Source organism: Furipterus horrens, unplaced genomic scaffold (assembly GCF_987537825.1).
Source record: "Furipterus horrens unplaced genomic scaffold, mFurHor1.1.pri manual_scaffold_6, whole genome shotgun sequence".
Lineage (NCBI taxonomy): Eukaryota > Metazoa > Chordata > Mammalia > Chiroptera > Furipteridae > Furipterus > Furipterus horrens.
In genome coordinates, this window is record NW_028327176.1 from 16,238,100 (window position 1) to 16,260,541 (window position 22,442).

The window sequence follows — 22,442 nt, forward strand, 5'->3', positions numbered from 1 at the left end:
CACAGACTTTTACCACACAAGTTTATTTAAATAAAAGTGAACACATATGCAGGCTGGGTGGCCTGAAGGGCAGGGGTGGGGGGGGCAGGTGGATGGGAGGCAGACGTACAGAAGGGTCTGAGGGGAGTCTGTGTGGTATGGACCGAGCTGCAGAGGGAGTGGCTGGGGGCTTCGGGGCAGTGCTGGCCTTTGGGGCTGGGGGAAGGGGCGCAGGGTGGGTGAATCTGGTGCCAGGAGGTCATTTTCATCCCTTGCATGCCCCCCTCCCTCTCCCTGACCATGGGGGCCTAGGCACCCCCACCTCAGACCGCTTATCCCTCTCCTGACATCAGCCTTCCCCTCAGCTATTGGGGAGTCAAAAGACAAAATAAATAAGAATCAGTGAGTCCTGCCACAGCCCGGCAACAGGGAAGGGGAGCCACGCCAAGCACACTGCCCCGGAGCCCGTGCTGTGAGCCCTGGGAAAAGAACAGGTAAAGTGCAAGGAAAATCCAGTAAGTAAAAATATACCAATGACTTTGTCAAATATACAGCTGCTGGCTGTCAAGGGAGCAGGCGGCTGCTGGGGCGGGTGGCAGGAGCACCCTGGGAAGTGTTGGCCAACGCAGCAGAGACAACGGAAATAAACAGGGGTGGGCAGTGGGCAGGTGTCCCACCCCCTGGGCCAGTGCCTCAGAAGGACAGGGCCTCTGCCTGCCCACTGCCCCAACCCCTACAGCCCCCCTGGCCTGACTCCCCAACGCTGCGGCACTGACACAAAGCTCCCGGCCGACTGGCTGTGAGGGAAGGATTATAATGTGGGGGTGTGGGGGGGGGGGGGGAGGCGTGCAGTCAGCCAGGGCTGGAGCCGCCCTCAGTACTCGTCCTGGTCATCTTGTTGGTGTTCCTCAATCTCATCGTCCTCCGGGGGTGCAAATCCTTCCTGGGGGGTGGAAACGGAGAGTGAAATGGTGAGGCAGGCAGGCTGGGCTTAGGGTGCGGACTTGCATAGGGAACCTGGGGGCAAGGGCCCAAGTTCCAGACCTCCTTTCCCTGCTAATGCTCTGTGATTTCAGCTCACTCTCCTTATCCGTACTTGTTCCGCAAGGCCCCTTCTGGTCTCAGGGCCAGGGGGCACAGGGGAGGGTCCAGTGGGCCAGGACACACGCGGGGGCAGGCAGAGCTCACCTCAGTGGCGTAGAGAATGCCGATGATGCCCGAGATAACAGGGCTGTTCTCACTTTCGTGCTCCTGGCAGATGAGCTCGATGTCTCGGAGTTTGCTGAAGTAGAAGTCACGCTCCTTCTCCAGCCCGTCCACTGTCAGCTTCAAATCCAATAGCTGCTCAGAGAGAAGGTGGTGCTCAAGCCAGAGATCCCTGCCTCAGGCTCCCCTTCCTGCCCCGACACCCTGACACCCTGAAGGCCTGGCTGTTGAGGCGGGGCTGTCTCAGCCACACTGGCCCACCCCACTCACCTGCTGGTTGAGTTCCAGAATTTGGGCATCAGTCTCATGGCCGCCATTTCGGGCTGATGGGGGATTCTTCCGGAGGATGCAGGGTGGGGCCACGTTGCTCAGTCGACCAGAGGTCTGCATATTTTTGGGGCCTGTAGGGGACGTCCTCTGTGGAACTGCCCAGAGGAGAAAATTCGGAGGGGGCCATGTGAGCCCGTAGCTCAGGTGGCAGGGAACAGCCTGGTGTGACGAGTGCAGGGCAGGCCTCTGAGAAGGGCAGGTGCTCTTGCCCTCCCCTCCTCTCCCACTTGAGGGGACATCTATGTCTAGACCTCAAGCCACGGCCACACTTGACACCATAGCAGCAGGCAGCCCCTCGGCAAGCCTGGGGAGAGCAGGGACTACTGGGAACTAAACACGGGGTGAGGCGTGGGAAGGGAGGAGAGCTGGCCTGAGGGAGACATGGGGGGGAGGAGGGACCTGGGGTGGGGAACACATGAAGTGGGGCTGGAGGGTGGGGGCCCTCTTGGACTGACAGCTGAAGCCTGAGGGGCAGCAGCTGGTGCAGGGGCTCGAAACTAGCTGTCGCTGGGTCTTTCCTGACAGAAGCCTGAGCCTGAAGCCCCCCACATGGGTGACCTCAGACTGGCGGACACAAAGGAAACCTGCCCCTGCCCCTCCCTGGCGGGGCTGACGCAGGGAACAGCATGCTGTGACAACTTGTTCTCCCTAGCTGGACAGCTCCCCAGGCAGAGCTGGCTGCTCCTAAAGCAAAGCAAGCAGGTGAGCGGGCAGGCCCGGCGGGGCGGCAGTGCAAACGGGAGGACTCTGCTATGACGGGTTCAGATGCGGGCTGGGACTGCTCCTCTCCCAGCCCTCCCGCCTCCCAGAGGCCCTGCTGCTTCTTCCCTCTCCTCTAGAACCCAGACAAAGCCTTGTTGTCAGAGACTCGTCTCTTGAGGACTTCGGGCCATTGGCCTTTGGAATGGCTGAAGATACAACCAAGTGTGGTAAACTCCTGTCCCCAGGCGTCCAGAGGGCAGGGGGCAAGAAGGATGCGTAGTGCTGGCACCAGGCCCTTGGCCTGGTTAGACCTGGACAGAGGAACCATGCCATGTGCTGCCCTGTCATCTTGAGGCAAACGTGTTCACTCATGTGACAGAAGGAAGTACCCTTGGCCCCCCACTGCCAGCTGCCACCTTGGCTGGTGCCAGTGACTCGCCGTTTGCAGCAATCTTTGGAGCCCTCTCCTCCCTACTGTGACTCCCCCTGGTCTAAGGGGGCAGCAGGCGGCATCATCTGAACTCCGTGATAACAGTCTCCTCTAGGCTGGCAGGGCCGGGCCGGGTGGCCCAGGAGGCACTCCTGGTGTAGAGCCCTGCCGGCCCGGCCCCCCACACTCCCTCCCCCAGCTCGGGCACGTTACCTGCTGTGCCAATGAGTTTCTTGGATTTGTTGAAGATCTGATCACCTGGGTTAGGAGGTGGCGCTACGTCCTGGCCCTGCCGCGCCAGCAGAGGGTTGTATTCCTTTCCATCATAGTTTGCGTCAAAGAATTTCTTAAACCACTGAATAAACTCAAAATTATCTTGAAATTTTCCTTTCACTAATTTCTCTACAGGAATGATCTGAAATAGACCACATAAGCAGAGAGCTTTATCCGCCTGCAGCTGGAGGGCTGCCTTCCTCTGCAAGAGGGCCGCTGCTCTCAGGACAGCCAGCCCTGGGCAGCGGCTGCCTCCAGCTCCTCCGCCGGGCCACCCTCCTGCGGCGCGGGAGCAGATGGGGCGGCTGCAGGCCCGGGCCTGGCATCCAGAGACAGCGTTCCTCCAGGCCCAGAGAAACTGTGTGGGGAGGAGTCCCTTGGTGCTGCTGCCTCCACGTGGGGTGGGGGCTGCTGGAACCAGGGGCCTGGGGCCGTGGGGCAGTGGAGTGAACAAGAGACTTTTCTTGGGCGCTGGAGGAGGAGCTTGATAGGAGCAGTCCACCAAGCCTCAAGTGCTGGGGTGGACAGGGGCCAGAGAGGAGGAAGGGACAGGAATGTCGTCAGGATGGGATGTGAAGTGTGGGGTTTTCCACTGTGCCTTGAGCTGGGGGAACATCCCCTCTGGAGAGTTGGGGGTGGTGGTGGAGAGAGACGTGAGAGCTGGAATGGCCCTAGCAGCCCCTGCTGCCCCTCTGTGGGCCATCTTCTTCCCCAGGGTCACTCAGCTCCTCAGGGCCCCTGGGAGCACAGGCACCTACTTTGTCAACACCCATCTTCTTGAAAGCTGCTTGCAGCACCTTGAAGTTGTGGATGTATTCATGCTCTAGTTTGGCCTGGAACTTCACCTTCCTCAAGTGCACACAGCCGGGGAAGAGCATGTCCATGAACTGGCAGTAGGCTGCCCCTGTGGAGAAGCATAGCGGACCGACGGGGTCCAGGCTGCTGCCCCACCTCGGCTTCTTCCTTTCCCTTCACCAGGCCCCCAAACTACCCAATCTCCTCTTTTCTCTCTTTGTTCTGGAGCCGTGGCAGGCCTGCTTGTGGGAGAGACACAGCCAGAATCCCCCCGCATTCCAAGAATAAGAGCAATTACTGTTTATTGAGGCAATTGCTATGCACCATAGCAAACGTAAATTAATCTAACAGCAACCCTAGTGAGATGGGTGACATTATCTCCATTTTACACTTGGGGAAACTGAGGCCTAGAGAGGTGCAGTGACTTGCCCAGAGTAATACATTACAAGAAGGGCTGAGATTCGGACCCGGGGTGGCTAGATTGGACCTCATGCTGTTAACCCCTGGCTTTACTGCCTGTCCCCACTGCCCGGCCCTGCCTGCAGCCCTTTCTGGTGCCTCTTCTGCTCTTCCCAGTTCACGGAGAACCTGACTAGGTTGGAGCTCTACTGCTCTTCTCCTTAATCCTAATTATAAGTTGCATTCTCTGCTGTGGCTCCTGCCTCCCCGCCCACCCCCAGCAGGGGTCACTTTCCCCCACCCCAGCCTCCTACCTGAACAGAGCTGTTCTATCTTGGTATAGTTGAGGTGCAGGGAGTCGTTGACCCACGCAAGCATATCATGGCGACTCAGATTCTCACTGGTCACGGATGTGGAGTACACATTGACGGCCATACCCCAGCTGCAAAGAGAGGACAGGCAAGGTCAGCACGGGGGAACTCTGGCTGTTCTTTAGCTGCAAGGAGAGCAGGAGCTGGGTGACCCCTGGGGAAACGAGAGGCGTCTTCCTCCGGATAGCCCTGCAGGTTCCCTCCTGGATAGGGGCACCTCTCCACTCTTTAAACATTTCACGAGTGTCTCCTGCATGCTAGAGGTGTGCTAAGAACCAGTGCAACAACGTTAAGTAAAAAGTGGTCTCTACCTTCAAGGAGTTTACAGACAGGCAAATCCCCGCAGTAGGGCACATACAAGGTTCAGGGATGGCACAAAGAAGGGAGTGATTGCTTCTGATTGGCAAGGTCAGCAAAGGTTTCAAAGTGGAGATACTGGAGCAGGGAAGGAGTAGGAATTTTCCAAACATACAAAGGGACAGGGTAGAAGGGCACAGCAGGCCCCAAGAACCAGCAAGAACAAAGGCATGGCTTATTCCAGGGCTCTGAGTTGCTCAGCAGGGCTGGGGAGCAGGTTTCGTGTTGGGGCGTGGCACAGCGAGGTTGGCAGGAATGGATCACGAGGGCTTTATTCACCATGAGGAGGAGTTTAGACAGAAGTGTTTAAGAGGTGTTTAGAGGTGTTTAAGCAGACAGTATCCTGACTAGATTTTTGTTTTAGAAAGCCAGCTAACCTTTGCCTTACTTCAGATCCCATATTCCTGTGGGGCCTGTGGTCTGCTAGCTGACCCAGGGGCACTTAAATTCTGCTTGTCCAGAACCTTTCCTTAAGCCCTGGCTGGTGTGGCTCAGTGGACTGAGTGCTGGCCTACGAACCAAAGGGTTGCTGGTTCAATTCCCAGTCAGGGCACATGCCTGGGTTGTGGGCCAGTTGGGGGCGTGTGAGAGTCAACCACACATCGATGTTTCTCCCTTCCTTCCCCTCTCTCTAAAAACAAATAAATAAAATCTTAAAAAATAAATAAATAAAAGAGGCTTCTGCTCCTGTATCCACTATCCCAGAAACTGTCACGGTCACCATCAGTCACCCAATATCCATGTCGATATCCATGTTAGAGACCCATGGGATCCTACTCTTCCTCATTCCTGGTATCTAATCGAGTCCTGCAACTCTGCCTTCCCAATATGCCCTGTTCTTCACCACCTCTCCTGCTGCCTTGGGGTTTATGGAGACGTTCTCTCTGGCCAAGGCTAGCGAAGGCCTCCTAGAAGGCCTTCCAGCCTCCGGTGTCCCCCAGGTCCCCCTGACAGTACTGCAGTCAGAAGCTATCTAAAAGCAGCCCTGGCCACAACACTCTCCAGCTTAAAGCCCTTGCAGCCAGCAGTCACAAATGAGACACCCGCTGGGCAAATCTGCCTTGCAGACTTGAACTCTTTAGTACTCACCGTGTTGGAAACATTTTTGAATTAGTTCCCAATGTTTTAAAGTCGGGCTGTTTCATACAAACAATTTTGGATTTCTGGCTTCTTTTGGTGACCCTGGGCCTATGCTCCCTGCACAGCAATCTGTTTTGGAGCTGAGCAGAGGCACCTCCTCTGGCCCACAGGTGGGAGCCCCTCCCCGAATCTCCCAGCAAAGGCCAAATGTCAGCGATGTTTATCGCTGATTTGTGCTGTTAGGGGAAGAGGGAAATATTTCCTGTAATGAGACTTTATCAGAAATGGAGAAACAGAAGACAGACCAAAAGGGCTGTGCATACAGGAACTGTGACAGTGTGTAGTTCTGGAGCGAAGACTGTTTCCTGAGGTTTATTTACTTGGCAGAGTGTCCCTGAAGGAAGAATACACCCAGCCCACTTCCTTGCCCCTACCTATTCTGCCTCTTCCTCAAGTCTGGTCTGGCACTGAAAGTGAATGACACCTATCCTGCCTCATGCACCCCAAAGGTTTTTATTAGGAGGGTACCTCAGAGTCTCCTACAGAGACTTCTCAGTAGGCTGGAGTGAAGACCAAGTGTGTGCATGTGTGTACCTATATATAACACATGACTATTTTATTTATATCTATTATCATATATAACAGATGTTACATATATAACTATATATAATATACTATGTAGAATATATATGGTATATTATATATATTTATACACGTTATATAAATGTAATTTTTAAAATACTGCCGGTAATTCTGGTGCGCAACCAGACCAGGTATCAGAACTACGGTTCTCATCTGATACACACCCTTGTCTTTACTCAAGACTGGCTCAGGTTCTCCAGATGATGCTCTCTCTGCCCTGGTTGGGGTCCTTTTTGGCTCAGGAGAACTCATGCAAGGCACCCAGGGGTCTCTGAAAGGATTCTCTGCCACACTTGCTCAGAGGTCATTGCCCTGGCCAGTATCTCGGTTGGTTAGAGCATTGTCCGGATACTCCCAGGTTATGGGTTCAACCCCATCAAGGCACATACAAGAGTCAACCAAGGAATGTATAAATAAGTGGAACAACAAATCGATGTTTTTCTTTCTCTCCCTTCTTTTCTCTCTCTAAATTCAATTTCTTTCCTTACCCCTCAGCATGACAGGGAGGGCAGGATGCCCTTTTAATTTTCCTCTCGTAGATTTGGCCCTGTAAATACAACTAAATTATGGCCAGCAGGTGGCACCCAGGTCCTGGGCAAAGACTTCTTTAAATGTTTCCCCCCAAGCGCCCTTTCCCTAGCTCCATTTAGAAAAGGAGAGCCCTAAATGTGATCTGGTCCCCCAAAGAGGGAGTCTGGTTGGGTCACAAGCTAGTGGTGTCAGGACGGGTGGCTGAGTGCAGTGCTTATTAAGAAGAGCTGGACTGGCTCAGAGGACTGGGTCTACTCTAAGATTCTGGACTTAATCAAACCGATTTTCCTATTCCCCAAAGCCTCGCGTTAAACTCATCAACAGGTCCAACTTCTGAGGACTTTTTTTAAAATTGGGTGTTGACTCAGGCCTACACTCAAACCAGATCAGCTTCTGGGAGTAGAGGTATATAAACAGTTGTCCAAACATCTGGCCCTCCAACTAGAGTGGAGACATTTTTCTGAAGAAACTCTTAAAGTCAACATGTCCATTATCAAGGGTTGCTTCACGTTCCCTGAGATAATGGTAGACAACCAAGAGCTATAATAGCGAGGTCTTCCAACCCAGTCCCCATGTTTCCACCATCACCTCTGGCACATGTGACTGTCAGGAGAAACAGCCCCTGATTTAGATGTGACATGTCATCCTCTAGGGCACCTGAAAACCCCATTCAGGATCAGACTGAGGACATGACCTTGGGAAGAGCCTGTTCTGCAGGGTCTTGACTCCTGCTATCTGGTGTGGAGTCATGGGAAAGAAAGGGTGAGGGGGTTTAATCTGGTGATTTTGCTAAATCATTCCTAGTTAGGATCATAAGGGTGATGGTGTATTCACTGATGATAGACAGGTTGTTAGCTCTCATCAGGAGAGGTGGAGCTGACTGATGGTCATTCTGTGGCCTGAGGCCTTGAAAATTGTCATCATGACCAAATCTTACCATCCCATGGCCAGAAGAGTTTTGAGAGACCATCCAGTTTCTTCCCAGACACACAGGACTGCACTGAGATCTAGGTATTTATCCTCCTGAATCACAAATAATTATGCATAACTCTGAAATCTCACATTTCATATTTATGAACCTTATCATCAGACCACTCTAATTTTGACTTTTGTTTTTGTCTTTGGTGGAAATCTATCTTCTTGAAGATAATTCAGGGTCCTTATAGTCTTTTCTAATTCTCTGGTCCCTAGAAGACTCCTCTGCAGTTCCCAGGCCTCTAGCCCCTGTTATGAAAGACATCTCAGGTCTTTCTGCCCTGCAGTGGGTGTTGGGCATGCTTCCAGCAGGCTCCAAAAGGTGCTGCTTAAAGAATACTGGCTCTCACCCTCACTGGTGTGGCTTAGTGGATTGAGTACTGGCCTATGAACCAAAAGGTCTCCTGTTCAATTCCCAGTCAGGGCACATGCCTAGGTTGCAGGCTAGGTCCATGGTTGGGGGCATGTGAGAGGCAACCACACACTGATGTTTCTCTCCCTCTCTTCCTGCCTCCCCTCCCCTCCCTCTAAAAATAAATAAATAAAATCTAAAAAAACAAACAAAAAAAAATATTGGCTCTCTAGCCAGACCACTTGGGTTTTAATCTGGGCCCTCAGTTTCCTCATCTATAAAATGGGAACAGTAGCCCTGACTAGTGTGGCTCAGTTGGTTGGGCGTTGTCCCGCAAACCAAAGGGTCACCAGTTTGATTCCCGGTCAGCAGTCAGGGCACATGCCTAGGTTGTACCTTCGGTCCCTGGTCTGGGCATGTACAAGAAGCAACTAATCAACATTTCTTTCTCACATCGATGTTTCTCTCCCTGTCTTTCTCCCTCCTGTCTCCTTCCCCTCTCTCTAAAAATAAATAAATAGAATAGAATAGAATAGAATAGAATAGGAACAATAACAGTCCCCACCTCATAGAGCTGTTATGAGGATCAAGTGAGTCATGTATACAAAGTGCTGCACAGAGCCTGGTACATAGTAAGTATCTGGTAAGTGTTATCAGCATTACTGGGACACACAGCGAGAATTCAAGGGCATTTGTTTGAGAAGCAAGTGCCCAATACACATCCAGGTTCAGGTATTCAAGATGCCAATCCAGAAGGAAGACTACACACTGTGCTTTTCTCTGCCCTTTCTGTCTGGAAAGAGCCATCTCGGCTCCTGAAGTAGGCCTGTGACCACCCCAACTCCAGATTTCCCATAGATTCTGCTTTGTAGATGTCATCCTACCAGCCAGGAGAACTGGAACAGATGCTGTGGGATCAGAGGAGGAAGAACTCCGCGGCACCTGCCAAAACGTTTCAGGCTCCTGACATGGGGCTATGCCCATTGTCACTGGGCTACCCCTTTCTGTCCGGGCCCAGGGGGGCTAAAGTCACCTGTTTGGAAAATATGCAAAAGTGCTACCGTTTCCCCCCTTGGATTACACATTCAGGTTATTCTGCGGTTGCATGGAGGTAATATGCGTAGGCAGGGATGAAGGGGTCTGAGGGACTGGAGGAGCCTGGCTGGCGGGTCACAAAGCCCTGGCAGCCCCAGCCAATCACATTCTTTTCATGGCTGAGCAAAGACCTGACTCACAGGGAGGCTCAGCCTCTCAGAGCTGAATTAGTCAAAGGGAGAGAGGGAGCAGGTGGAGCACTTCTGGGACCAACTGGGAACCAGCACATGCCCAGCCAGCAGAGAGTTGGAGGTTCAGGTAGGGACTGGAGCCTCTCCAAGATTCTGTCCTCAGGACACCTTTAGGTACATCGATTGGCTCTCGCACACCCCCAACTGGGGACCTGGCCTGCAACCCAGGCATGTGCCCTGACTGGGAATCGAACCGGCGACCTTTCTGTTTGCAAGCTGGCACTCAATCCACTGAGCCACACCAGACATGGCCAACTGGCAAATTTCATTCACATTCTTTTCAGCATCCTGGATGAATTCCCCACAAACCTCTGATCAAGGTCCTCATTAGGGCCAGGCCTGGCTTTCAGTTGTGGCTCTCAGGCAGAAGGATAGCTAAGCTTCTGGAGTTATGTTGCCATTTCTTTAATTAGCACGCCCTGGCTGGTTTAGCTCAGTGGATTGAGCGTCGGCCTGCGAGCTAAGTGTCGCTGGTTCGATCTTCCAGTCAGGGTACATCAGAGAAGGAAAACTCTGACTCCAAAAAACCTCCGCTGCCTTGCGGCATACCTCTTCAGGGGAAAGGCTAAGGGAGTAAACCCCGACAGAAAATCCGGAGCCGGAGTCCCTAAGGCGGTTTGACGTTGTAGTCAACACCGGCAACTCCTGCGGCGCACCTGAACCCAAGCTGTATCGACTCCGTCTTTCCCTTGGACCCTTCAGCTGCGAAGAGAGGGGGGGTCTGCTGCATGGGCAACAGCAGACCCTCCATATTACCCTGCCCAGGCTCTGTAGCTTCAGCGTCATCACAAGATGTCGATTCAACACGGGAGGAGACAGATACCATGTCACTCCCGAGTCGGACTGCACAGCCATTCTCGGCGGTGCAGATAGACTCTTAAGAAGCTACACCATCGTCTCTCGAGACGGACGGCTGCCGACGACGAGGGCCCTGTACATAATAGCTGCTCAGTAAATATTTGTTGAACGAACAAATGAATGAATGGAGGGAGAGGTTCAACCACAGTGTGGGGCTTCACGTGATAAGGTGGGCTCAGAAAGAGTGGTTTTCCAGCCTCATTTCTTGTTTGTCGGCCGGGGGAGAAGGGAGGAGAGCAGAATGCTAGCTGCACTACGCCAGCTGCACTCTGGCCACACAACCAGATGCAGCACGAAGCCTCTGGGTACTCAGCGAGAGATTTACAAAAGCTCTTCTTCTGATGCAAGTAAAAGAGAAACTGTATAAAATGCTGCCAGATTCCTCAGAGCAGGGGTAGGAGGGTTCCGAGAACAGAACTAGTTAACCTGCTGGGAAGACTGCGGGGTCAGGACCGCCTCTCAGTCCAGCTCTGTGCACCACCACCAGGTGGGGGAGGCCCTTTGCCCCTGGCCTGCTTTTTGGGGGGCTGGGTCCCTGGCCCATTGCAGCTAGCCTGAGAACAGAGAGGGAACAGGGCTATGCCATGCTGGGAAGAGAACATTAGTTTCTACAGCCCTAGTGGGCCTGCTGTTTCCTTAACGACCATTCACCCTTCCAAAGCACCCTTACCTCTTGGGGGACATATAAGCCATCTCACATTATTTTCCTTTAAAATGATGTTTCTGCAGACTGTGTGGTTTACAGTTGTCATCATGCAAAGGGGTACGCTTGCCTCTCCTCTGAGTCATCTTTGTTCAGCCTACTTTTCCTTGACCCCAATCCTTCTCTGCTCTCGTAGCTCCTCCCGCCTCACAGCCAATCCCTCGCAGAATCCTTCGGCTTTATTTCCTTGTCTTTTTGACAGACCACTCATATAAGCCTTTAACCTTTCCACCAGGAAGTCTACTCTGCCGATGTCTGAACAAACGCGACCATGTTCAGTGTTAGATTCTCTGTCCTCTCACACAGAATGCATAGCATTCTTTTCATTTTTTTATTTTCAGACAGAGGGGGAGGGAGGGAGAAAGAGAGGGAGAGAAGCATTAATGTGAGAAAAACATCAGTAGAGGAACATCAGTTGGCTGCCTCTCACATGTCCCCAACTGGGGACCTGGCCCACAATGCAGGCATGTGCCCTGACTGGGAATCAATCTGGCGACCTTTGGGGTCACAGGCCAGGACTCAATCTACTGAGCCATCCCAGCTAGGGCCAGGATGCATATCATTCTTACCACCTGCAAGACTCTATTCTACCTGCCCACCTGCAGGAGGAAGCTGGCCCCATCAGTGGTGATGTTCATGGGAATGGTTCCAGAAGGCTTGCCTAACCTCATATAGCTTCTCTTTGGTCTACCATGGTGCCTGAAATTCCTACCATAAATGCCATTATTGTGGATTAGAGCATTTGTATCCAAAAAGCCTTAGTTATTATCTTGATTTTGCACATAAGGAAACGATGGCTCTGGATTCAGGAGACTTGCTCAAGCTCAAGATCAACCACTGGCAAGGCCTCTGAACCCACACCCTCTGTTCTTTGCAGACCATCACACTGTGGCAGGAAGAGTGCTTTGATTTCTCACAGTTCTAGTGCATGATGACTCGCTCTGATTCAGGCCCCTGAGCATTAGGAGAAGGGGAAGGACATTTCAAAGGTTTTTTACTGCAAGATCGCCTTCATCTCAATCAGTAAGTGTTCACTGACCACTGACACAGTGGGCTAACCACTCCATGAGGTACCATGAGGACACAGGCTCATTTTAAGGCATGGGTTTTGTCCTTAAGGAACCTTTGGCTGAAGAAATAAGTAATTCATAAAACAAGGGGCCCTGCAAACCAGAATATATGAGGTACTAAACAGTGTAAGTACATTTGGCTTGTAGGTGCTCCAGGGGGGTGAGTATTAAGGACGAGGTGGGGCTCAGTAGTTAGATGCTTGCTGGGAAAAGTGGCACCGAATTTGGGCCTTTAAAGATAACAGAATGTCAGAAAGCAGTGAAGAGGAAATGGAAAATTTGGGACATGGGAAATATGTTTATTATTACTTTTATTTTTAAAAATGAACCTAAAACCAATGACTAAATCTTAGAGGAATGCTAAGGTACACGGTCAAGAGAGGAAGCGGGAGAGGTAGTGGTGTTTCAGGAGCCAAGGGTCAGGAGCAGGCTCAGGGAGGAGGTTACCTACCCTGTTTAATGACGTTACCAGACCTTCAGTGAAGAAACGGTTATCGGATTGTGCAAGAAGAAATGAAGGAACTCTGAGTCGTTTTGCTGGAGTATGAGGACAGAAGCTAGACCTGCAGACAACTATGGGGTCAGGTCATTCGCCCAGGAGGATGCTGAGGAGGGAGGTCAGGAGTCTGTCGTCCAGGTCATTTGTGCCTACTGCAGCATGGCAGGTAGACCGGAGAGTGACTGCGTGCAAGGCGGAAAACACCTTGCTTCTTTTAGTACAATTCTGCAGTGATACAGAGATTTATCATAGTTGTGTTCTTTACCTTGGCATCTCCCCCTTCCTTTTTAGGACCTGTGTTCTGTCCGTAAGTGCTAGGTCTCCTCTGTCCAAGGAGGCTTATGAGCACAACCTCACGGTCTTTCTAAAGCTTCCTACATCACTGTGTCATGAAGGAAAAGGAAGGATGGGAAAAATTTAAATATAATAATGTCTTAATGAAGTTGGATGTTTTAGATATTAATTTACTATTCTGTTCAACTGTGGTTAATCAGAATCCCTTTTGATCTTTGACAATTTTGCTTTGAAAATGATTAAGGCAGGGTAGACTAAACAAAATGTATTACTAAGGACTCTAAGAGCCTCAGACTCACTCACTCATTTTTCTGGAGTGTGTGTTCCAGGCACTGAGCCAGGCTGGCCTATAGGAACATTTGTTTCTACAGCCCTAGTGGAATGAGACCCAGTCTCGGCCCTTGAGGAATTCACAGACTAGAGTGGGAGCTAGACAAGTGAACCAAGATCAACACGTTACTCTACAACCGCCACATGCAGGAATGGCATGTGCTTTCTGGGTCAGGGAAGGCTTTGTAGTTTGAGTTGGGTTTGGAAGAGAAGCTCATCAAGCAAGTAAGAATCATGAGGACAGAGGAACGGACTGGGAGGAGGGATAACACTATGAGTGGTTCACCCCAGAATGCGTGTTGGGGCAGAAGGTGATGTGGCTAAAAAGTCAGACGGAATCCACACACCGGGAGCTCGGTAAGAAGGTCAGGAGCTATTTCATCCTGGGGGACACTCACCAAAGGATTTTTTCCCCTATGTATACAACATATTTGTAACAATACTATATTTAAAATAACAGCATAATTTCCAGATTGAAATTACAGCAAATGAATTAGTGCTTAGAAACTGCATAAAATCCACAATTCTTGAGGCTTTATCTTTTGTAGTAAAAACTGAAGAGATTCCCAAGTGCTGCTTGCAGAAATCAGGGTCCCTCCCAATTTTTATACTCTCTATTTTGAAGTAATTTTAGATTCACAATTGCAAAATAGGCCAAAGAATTCCATGTACCTTCCTCTAGCTTCCCCCATGACATCTTACATAACAATTGTTAAGGCCAGGAAGTTGACATTGGCACATTATTAACTCAGCTACAGACCTCATTTGGATTTCATCAGCTTTTACATGCACTCCTTTTTGTTTTTTGGTGTACGGTCTATGAAGTTTTTATCACATGTATAGATTCATGTAACACCGCCCTACTAGGGCACAGAACTATTGTATATCCTCCAAGAAACCCCTGGTGCTCGCCCTTTATAGCCGTGCCCCTCCTGCCACTCTTGCCCCTGGTAACCACAGGTCAGTTTTCCATCACCATAATTTTCTAATTTTAAGAATGTTAACAGGCCCTGACTGGTGTGGCTCAGTTGGTTGGGTGTCCTCCCACAAAGTGAAAGGTCGCCAGTTCAATTCCTGGATTGGGGCACATGCAAGAGGAAGCCGATCGATGTATCTCTCTCACATGACGTTTCTCTCGCTCTCTTTCTTCTCCCTTCCTCTCTCTCTAAAAATAAATAAATCTTAAAGAAAAAAGAATGTTATGAAAAGGGAATCATACAGTAACTTTTCGAGACTGGCTTTTTTCCCCCCTCAGCATAACACCTTTTAGTTCCATCCAAGTTGTTGCATGGATTAGTTCTTTTTTTATTGCTGAGTAATATTCCAAACAACAGTACAAGTGTGAACGTACCACAGTTTATCCATTCACCTAGTGAAGGACATCTGGGCTGCTTCCAGTTTTTGGCAATTACAGAAAACCTATGAGAACTTTCCTTAGCTTCATCTTGCTTTGTCCATGAGAGTCTGGCTCTAGGCGAGATCTCTGTACATTTTCCTGCTCTTTGGAATTACAAACTACAAGTCAGGTTGGGTTTGCAGCTGGAAGGAGCAGGAGTTAGGCTGGGGGCGAGGGAACTGAGAAGACATACCTGTACAAGCAAGTCTTTGGACTGACTGTTCCCAGAATTCTCAGTTTGTCAAGGTCTAAACCTGTCTGCGGCCCCAGCAAGCCAGATTCTTGCCTCTTACATGCATTTACACTATAACCCAGATTTGTGAATGTATCTTCCTAGTGAGCACGTACCTCATTTATCTGTCCTTATTTTGAAAGCACTGGCACAATTTCACCAAGGAGACTTTAGTATAATAGTGGCCAATTCAGGGAACCTTCACTATGAACAAAGTTAAGAGATGCTTTAGAACCAAAAGGAGAATAAGGTTTCAAATATTCAATTGTTTGAGTATTATTGGAGCTCAATCCATTAAGGTTCAGAAAGACCTGTCTAAATTTCTATCCAAACTTGCACAAAATCCTTTTAAATCAGAAGCTAAAGAAGGACTAAAATAGTCAAATATAAGATAAAGGATTCATCATACCTAGAATAAGTCCTTGTAACACCCCTACCCTCAGTCAAAAAACCAAGTGGAGGGGTAGAGATTTACTTGGCGCTTTACATAAACAGAAGAGTCATTCCCTGACCAGAACCAAGAACTCTCTTACCTCTAGTGCCTCCCACTGCTGCTTTTCTTTCTTGCTTGTTTTTTTTTTTTTAAATGTTTCTTTTGATTAAGATAGTCAATACTTGTTTGCCTTCTTCAGGGAAAATCAACAATATACCTGGTGTGTTATGCCCCAAAGATTTGCTGAGGCTTCCCCTACTTTTCACAAGTCCTCAACCACAAGCCCAAGGGCCTTGAATTTCCCTGATTCTGTTTTTTTTTATTTTTATGTTTTTTAAAAAATATGCTTTATTGGTTATGCTGTTACAGTTGTCCCAATTTCTTTTCCCCTGGTTCCCCCCCACCAAGTGACGCCCCTCCTTCCAGTTGTCCCCCTCTAGTCCATGCCCATTGGTGTGTATATAGTTCTTCTCAACATCTTCCTGTCTACTCCACTCCCTCCTACTATGCTTCTTAATTCCTGTACCATCTCACTCCCTTGCCCCCTCCCCCTTCCCCGCTGACCTCCCCCCAAAATATTCCCCATACCTATAATTCTTTCCCCACTCTCATTGCCTACTTAGTTTGCCTTTGTTTTGATTCCCTAGCTTCTGTTGTTGGTTGTTGTGATACAGTTTTCATTTTAATGTTCATAGTTTTGATCCTCTTTCTCCTGAACAAGACCCTTTAACATTTCATTTAACAGTGGTTTGGATCTGATGAATTTCTTCAGTTTACTTTGTCCTGGAAGCCCTTCTATTCTGAATGACAGCTTCGCTGGATACAGTAATTGTGGTTGCAGGTTTTTGTTTTTCATTACTTTGAATATTTCTTGCCAGTCCCTTCTTGCCTGCAGTTTCTTTTGAGAAATCAGCTGACAGTCTTATTGGGACCCCTTTGTACGTAATTCTCTTCTTCTCTCTTGCTGCTTTTAATATTCTCTCTTTATCCTTAATTTTTGACATTTTGATTATAATGTGTCTTGGTGTGGTTCTCCCTGGGTTCAGCTTTTTTTGGAAATCTCTGTGCTTCCTGAACCTGCAAGTCTATTTCCTTCCACAAGTTAGGGAAGTTCTGCTTCATTATTTTTTTCACATAATTTTTCAATTTCTAGTTCTTCTTCTTCACCTTCTGGCAGCCCTGTGATTCGGATGTTGGCCCGCTTATAGCTGTCCCAGAGGTTTCTGAGCCTCTCCTCCTTTTCCTCACTTTTCATTTCCTCTTTCTGCACTGGTTGACTGTTAAGTCCTTCCCTATGTTCCGATTCGTTGATTTGGTCCCTGGTTTTCTTTCCTTCACCACTAGTTTCGTATGCGTTTTCATTCATTTCAGCAGGACTAGCCTTCATTCCTTCCCCATCTTGTTTAAGATCTGCTGTCAGGTCTGTAAGCATCCTTATAACCAAAGCTCTGAACTGAGCCTCAGAAAGATTTCTTATCTGTTGATCCATTAGATTAGATATTTGCTGGCTGGTGAGCTGCGTCACCGGGATCTCTATCATGATCTGTGCCATCCTGACAGTTTTGTGTTTACCTTTGCTTCCTGCACAGGGCTGTCACACCTCCTAAGCTATAGGGGGCAGAGCCCCATGCAGTCGTCACTACCAGGTGACCCTTCTCACCACGCTGTGCCGTTTTGTGTGGGGGTGGGGTTCAAGATGGATTCTTGTCATTCACTCTCCGCTGAGAGACCAGGAGCCTCCTCCTCTGTCACTACCCCCTCCAGCCCTCACAGTCCGAGGCAATGGGGGTCTGCCTTCCCTGGCATTGGGATTGCGAGCTGATGTTTCCGGTCTGCAGCCGGGGGTGCTCCCCAGGTGTTTCTCGCCTCTTTTTAAATATGGGTGTCTGTGCTTACCGCTGTCCCGCCTCCGTCACCACAGCTGCTGAGGGCAGCACAGCTTTACCTGTCCACCCCGGCTTCGCCCCTCCTACCCATCCGGACAAGCACCACTTGTTTATAACTTCATACATTGGACTTCCATGTAGCTTTATTTTCTGGAACTTCTGACTATTTCTGGTTTTTGTATTCCTTCTTAGTTGTGGAGGGAGATGGAGCATGTCAGCCTAGGCCTCCATCTTGGCCAGAAGTCTACTCCTTGTGATTCTTTATGTGGATGACCTTCTATTGGATCTTACAGATGAGGTAAGCTTTACAACTAATTCTAGTATCTATTGTTTTCTTTCAGAAAGAGTATAAGATTTTCAAAGAAAAGTCACAATTTTGTCAAAGTGAAGTTCATTACCAAGGACATGATTTCCCCCAAGGAGGTAAATTCTTTACTTCTGACAGACTGTAGGCCATTGAAAACTTTCCAACTTTTCTGAAACTATCACACTCACAAGTTAACCATGTCCAAGGTATGCAAATCCCTTCCTTAGGAATCTGCACACGAAGAGGTCTTCTGTGAATTCACTAGCCCTTCAACACCACCCACTCTGGGCTTACCTAATTATCATAAACATTTCTACCCACGTGTACGTGGGCCATGTGGTCAAACCTTTGGTGTAGTGACTCAACTTCATGGGACTCATCAGACATCAACAGTCTACTGCAGTCTCTCCTGACCTGTGGCAAAACCTGCTCAGCTCTCCTACGGGCAAGAGCCCTAGCAGCTAAGCTAATGGGGACTTCTGTACACCTGGTTTTAGAGTCTCCTTTAAACCAGGGGTTTCACGCTGTACATCATTAGTAGCTCACTGAAAACACACACATTTCTTAGTAAACAGGCTCACCACTGGTGAAATCCTATTATTTTCTCCCCACATGTTTCTTTTTTTTTTTTTAAAGATTTCTTTTTAAAAAAAATATTTTATTTATTTTCAGAGAGAGGGGGAGGGATGGAGAAGAAGAGAGAGAGAAACATTAGTTATTACCTCTTGCACACCCCCTAAGCAGGGAGCTGGCCCACAACCCAGGCATGTGTCCTGACTGGGAACCGAACTGGTGACCTTTCAGTTCACAGGCCAGTACTCAATCACCGGAGCCACACCAGCCAGGGCTCCCCACATATTTCTATTCATTGCAGTAATACTTTGAATCCTGCTACCTTACTTTTAGATGTCTTGTTTTCAATGAGGTCATTTTGGCCCAGTGGTTTCTGCTCCAGGAAAAAAAGATTGTTAGATAATTCAAGCAGCAGAAAAACTGGGCCTTGATTTAAGAACCAAAGCTCTAGCCACTCAAGGGAACTCAGGCTTGCTTTTTTCCCCTCATAACACCAAAGGTTTGTCCGGACCTCACATGTACATAAATTTTAGTTTCTCTTCCTTTTTCTTCACTCAGGTGATCATAACTGACTATAGCTCCTCACACTTGGGGTGTCACCTCTCTGGAGGTCAGGGGAAGGTCCTGAAGGGATCACCAAAATAGAACCCTTATCATTTCCTTCCTGGAATCAGAATTCTGGAACTTTTTCTTACTTTAGAGAGGTGGTAGTGAGGCCCTGGGATCTGGCCTATGTTCCTGCACTGAGTACAAGTCTTGGGTTCATCACTCACTCCTTTGTTCACACATGACCATGTGCCTACACATAGGAATATTTAAGCGCCTCGTATGTGCATGTAGATGAACTGGCCAGAGGAATCCTCCTCTCATCTATGAGAGGCTCCTCATTTGATGAGGACTGTACATACAGAGTAGACAATGACTACTCCAAAGTGACGTATAGGGATAATTTACTCTTTTGACCACTTCCCCAGGAAGTTGCAGCATTTTGCAAAAACAGCTTAATATGATTAAATTCCCCCAGAATCCACTGATGCTGTCTTCTTCGCCTTCTCTGTTATACGTGATGAAGCAGGCCTAGGAGGCTGCCTTACTTGAGGTATAGCAGGTACCTCTGGTATGAGTGAAATGTTACCTGGGGGGAGGGCTGTTCCAAAAGAGGCCAGACCCCAGGGTACCTCATTTCCAGAGAAGCCAGGACGAGCTTTGAATTAGGACTAAGAGAGGGCAAGTGATGAGCTTTCAAAATAAGGATGGATGAGCGTGGTACACGCTCATGCGGATGGAGGACCCATGCCAGCCTCCTGAGAGCACAGGATCCTGCAGTCCTGGCACACCGGGCAGAGATGGAGAAGGGTGGGGGCTGGCTGAGGTTCTCAGGGTCACTGCTCTGGGTCCCTAGTGGTCACTGGGCACTTCAGTCTGGTCAGGGCTGGCATGAAGCTAAATCCATGTAATGGTCATAGGATAATAGTTTAATGATAAACAAAAACCTGTTATTGAGGATGCAGGGAAATGCACTTTTTTTTTTTTCTTTTTTGAGGATTTTTAGAAGAGTTTGAGCCAAACCGACAACATGCCAGGAAGCAAAATCTCAAACACTGCCTTGAAATGCGCTCTGAAACATGGTTGGTGAGAGTGTAATTTAGTACCATCTTTCTGGAGGGCAGTTTCGAAAAAAAAATTATATTAAACGCATTTATATGTTTTATATACTCCTTGACCTTTATTCTACTTCTAGGAATTTTATACTAAAGCAGTAATTGTGGGTGTGTAAGAAGCCTTAGATATAAACATATTTATAATAATGAAAAACTGGAAACGGGTGAAATGACCAATTCAATAATGAATTATTATATAAATAGTGGTGCACTTAAACTCTACAGCCACTTCAGGGAGTGGTATTGTTGAAGACTATGTAATGGCCCTCCGGCACTGTCGGCTGGCTGACTCAGCACGTGTTCCCAACACCCTTTCTCCTGCCTCTCTCCACTGCAGAGGTCAGAAAAAGGAAAAACCTGCTCTACAGCCCAGCAGTGTCTCCTGGGGAGCTTTCCCAACACACACCATCACGCACCTCTTTAGAAAGAGACTCAGGTATGTAGGAAAGCTCTCCATGTGATTTTGATTTGGTCTCTAACTTGTTTGAGAACCGCTTTCTTCTCCTAACCCCATCATTAACTAGGAGCTTTTCCTTTCCCATTTATTTTTTCATTTATCCCTTATATGAGTATAAATTCGCAGATTTTATTCAATGGGTTAAATACATTACAATGATTTATTTTTATGTTCAAACTGTCCCAGCATTGGTCACTGGGCGCTCCTTCCAGTTGGCTCCTCTTTTTGACACATCCCCAGCATTCTTGGAGAAGTTCCTTACTTTCTGGTGCAAAAAGATGTTCAACACTCAACTTATGCTTTCCTTGCCTTAGTCTTGGAACAAGCCATTTCCCCTAAGGATTCCTGGTCCTTTTTTTTTTTCTCTTAAATATTTCATTTATTTTTTTAGAAAAAAGGGAAGGAAGGGAGAAACAGGAGAGAAACAGCAATGTGAGAGAGAAACATCAATTGGTTGCTTCTTGTATGCCCCCTGACGGGGGACCAAACCTGCAACCCAGGCATGTGCCCTGACCAAGGATCAAACCAGCAAGCTTTTGCTTTGCCGGAGGATGCCCAACCAACTGAGCCACACTGGTCAGGGCATCTGGTCCTTTTAGGGAAGAGTGAAAACCACTTATGAAGACTTAAGCATCGTATTAATATTTGTGATAAAAGAGGACTGAGCAAAGTCAGGAAAGAATAAGAAAGAGCCCCTCTGTGATTATGACCAATAAGCAGGGGTCAGCAATTATGAACTGGAGCCTTTTTAAAAATAAAGTTTTTTTTAAACAGTGCTGAGAGGCTGTTCGCAGAGCAAGCTGAAAATGGCTACCAGAGGACTTGGATCTCAGCTAAAGGACAGCATTCCAGTTACTGAACTTTCAGCAACTGGGCCTTCGGAAAGTCATGATCTTCTTCGAAAAGGTTTTACTTGTGTGAAAAATGAACTTTTGCCTAGTCATCCTCTTGAATTATCAGAAAAAAATTTCCAGCTCAACCAAGATAAAATGAATTTTTCCACGCTGAGAAACATCCAGGGTCTGTTCGCTCCACTTCAACTGCAAATGGAATTGAAGGCAGTGCAACAGGTTCAGCGTCTTCCATTCCTTCCAAGCTCAAATCTTTCCCTGGATATTTTGAGGGGTAATGATGAGACTATTGGATTTGAAGATATTCTTAATGACCCATCACAAAGTGAACTAGTGGGAGAACCACACTTGATGGTGGAATATAAACTTGGTTTACTGTAATGCAGTGTGGTGATCATGGAAATGGAGGGGCTGCATCTTGTCTGTAGTCATCTTTTTACTCTAATTGTATGTATACAATATTAAAAGTACTGACACATGAGAATAGTTTCCTAAATAATATCTCATTATTTGAAATTGTTTGAGTCTTTGGTTCATGGCTATGTGAGAGTTGAAAGCACTAGAAATGATTTTAAAACTCCTGATTTATATTAAAACAACAGCCTTCTATGTCTTTAAAAAATTGTTGCTGATGAATAGTATGCTAACAACAGATTCTAGTTCAACCTATATTCTAGGTATTCTATAAATTGAATATTGAATAACCAAAAAAAAAAAAGTTTTATTGGAACATAGCCATGCTCACTCATTAACCTATTGTCTAGGTCTTTCTTTAAAAAAAAAATATGTAGTGTTTCCAGTTTTTAAAAAGTATTTGTAATTTTTTAAAAGATTTTATTTACTTTTAGAAAGAGGGGAAGGGAGGGAGAAGAAGAGGGAGAGAAATATCAGTGTGTGAGAGATACATCGATCAGTTGCCTCTCACATGCCCCCATCTGGGAACTTGGCCTGCAATCCAGGTCTATGCCCTGAGTGGAATCGAACCGGAGACTTTTTGGTTCGCAAGTTGGCGCTCAATCCACTGAGTCACTCTAGTTAGGGCATATGGCTGCTTTCATTTTACAACTGCAGAATTGAGTAGTTTTTTTTCTTTTGATAAACATTTATTGAGCACCTACTGTGTGCCAGGCACCATGCTAGGCACTGGGGATACATCAGTGACTGACACACAGTCCCTGTCCTTG

The 22,442-nt window shown here is 48.0% G+C and overlaps 1 protein-coding gene and 1 pseudogene across 2 annotated transcripts in view; one reads left to right on the plus strand and one right to left on the minus strand.

The window, feature by feature from the left end:
* MAPRE3 (microtubule associated protein RP/EB family member 3) overlaps positions 1–22,442 on the minus strand; it is a 51,261-nt gene continuing 28,819 nt past the window's right edge. The window contains exons 2-7 of one of the 2 annotated variants that reach the window (XM_090281054.1): positions 4,429–4,556; positions 3,679–3,824; positions 2,906–3,062; positions 1,456–1,610; positions 1,168–1,320; positions 1–922 (exon numbers count right to left, since the gene is read on the minus strand). In XM_090281054.1, coding sequence (XP_090137180.1) covers positions 854–922; positions 1,168–1,320; positions 1,456–1,610; positions 2,906–3,062; positions 3,679–3,824; positions 4,429–4,549 — 801 coding nt within the window. In that variant the 5' untranslated portion in view covers positions 4,550–4,556 and the 3' untranslated portion in view covers positions 1–853. Of the gene's footprint in view, positions 923–1,167; positions 1,321–1,455; positions 1,611–2,860; positions 3,063–3,678; positions 3,825–4,428; positions 4,557–22,442 lie in introns of both variants that reach the window. The other variant, XM_090281053.1, reaches the window with a different exon arrangement.
* On the plus strand, positions 21,190–21,794 carry LOC150005750 (proteasome maturation protein pseudogene; annotated as a pseudogene).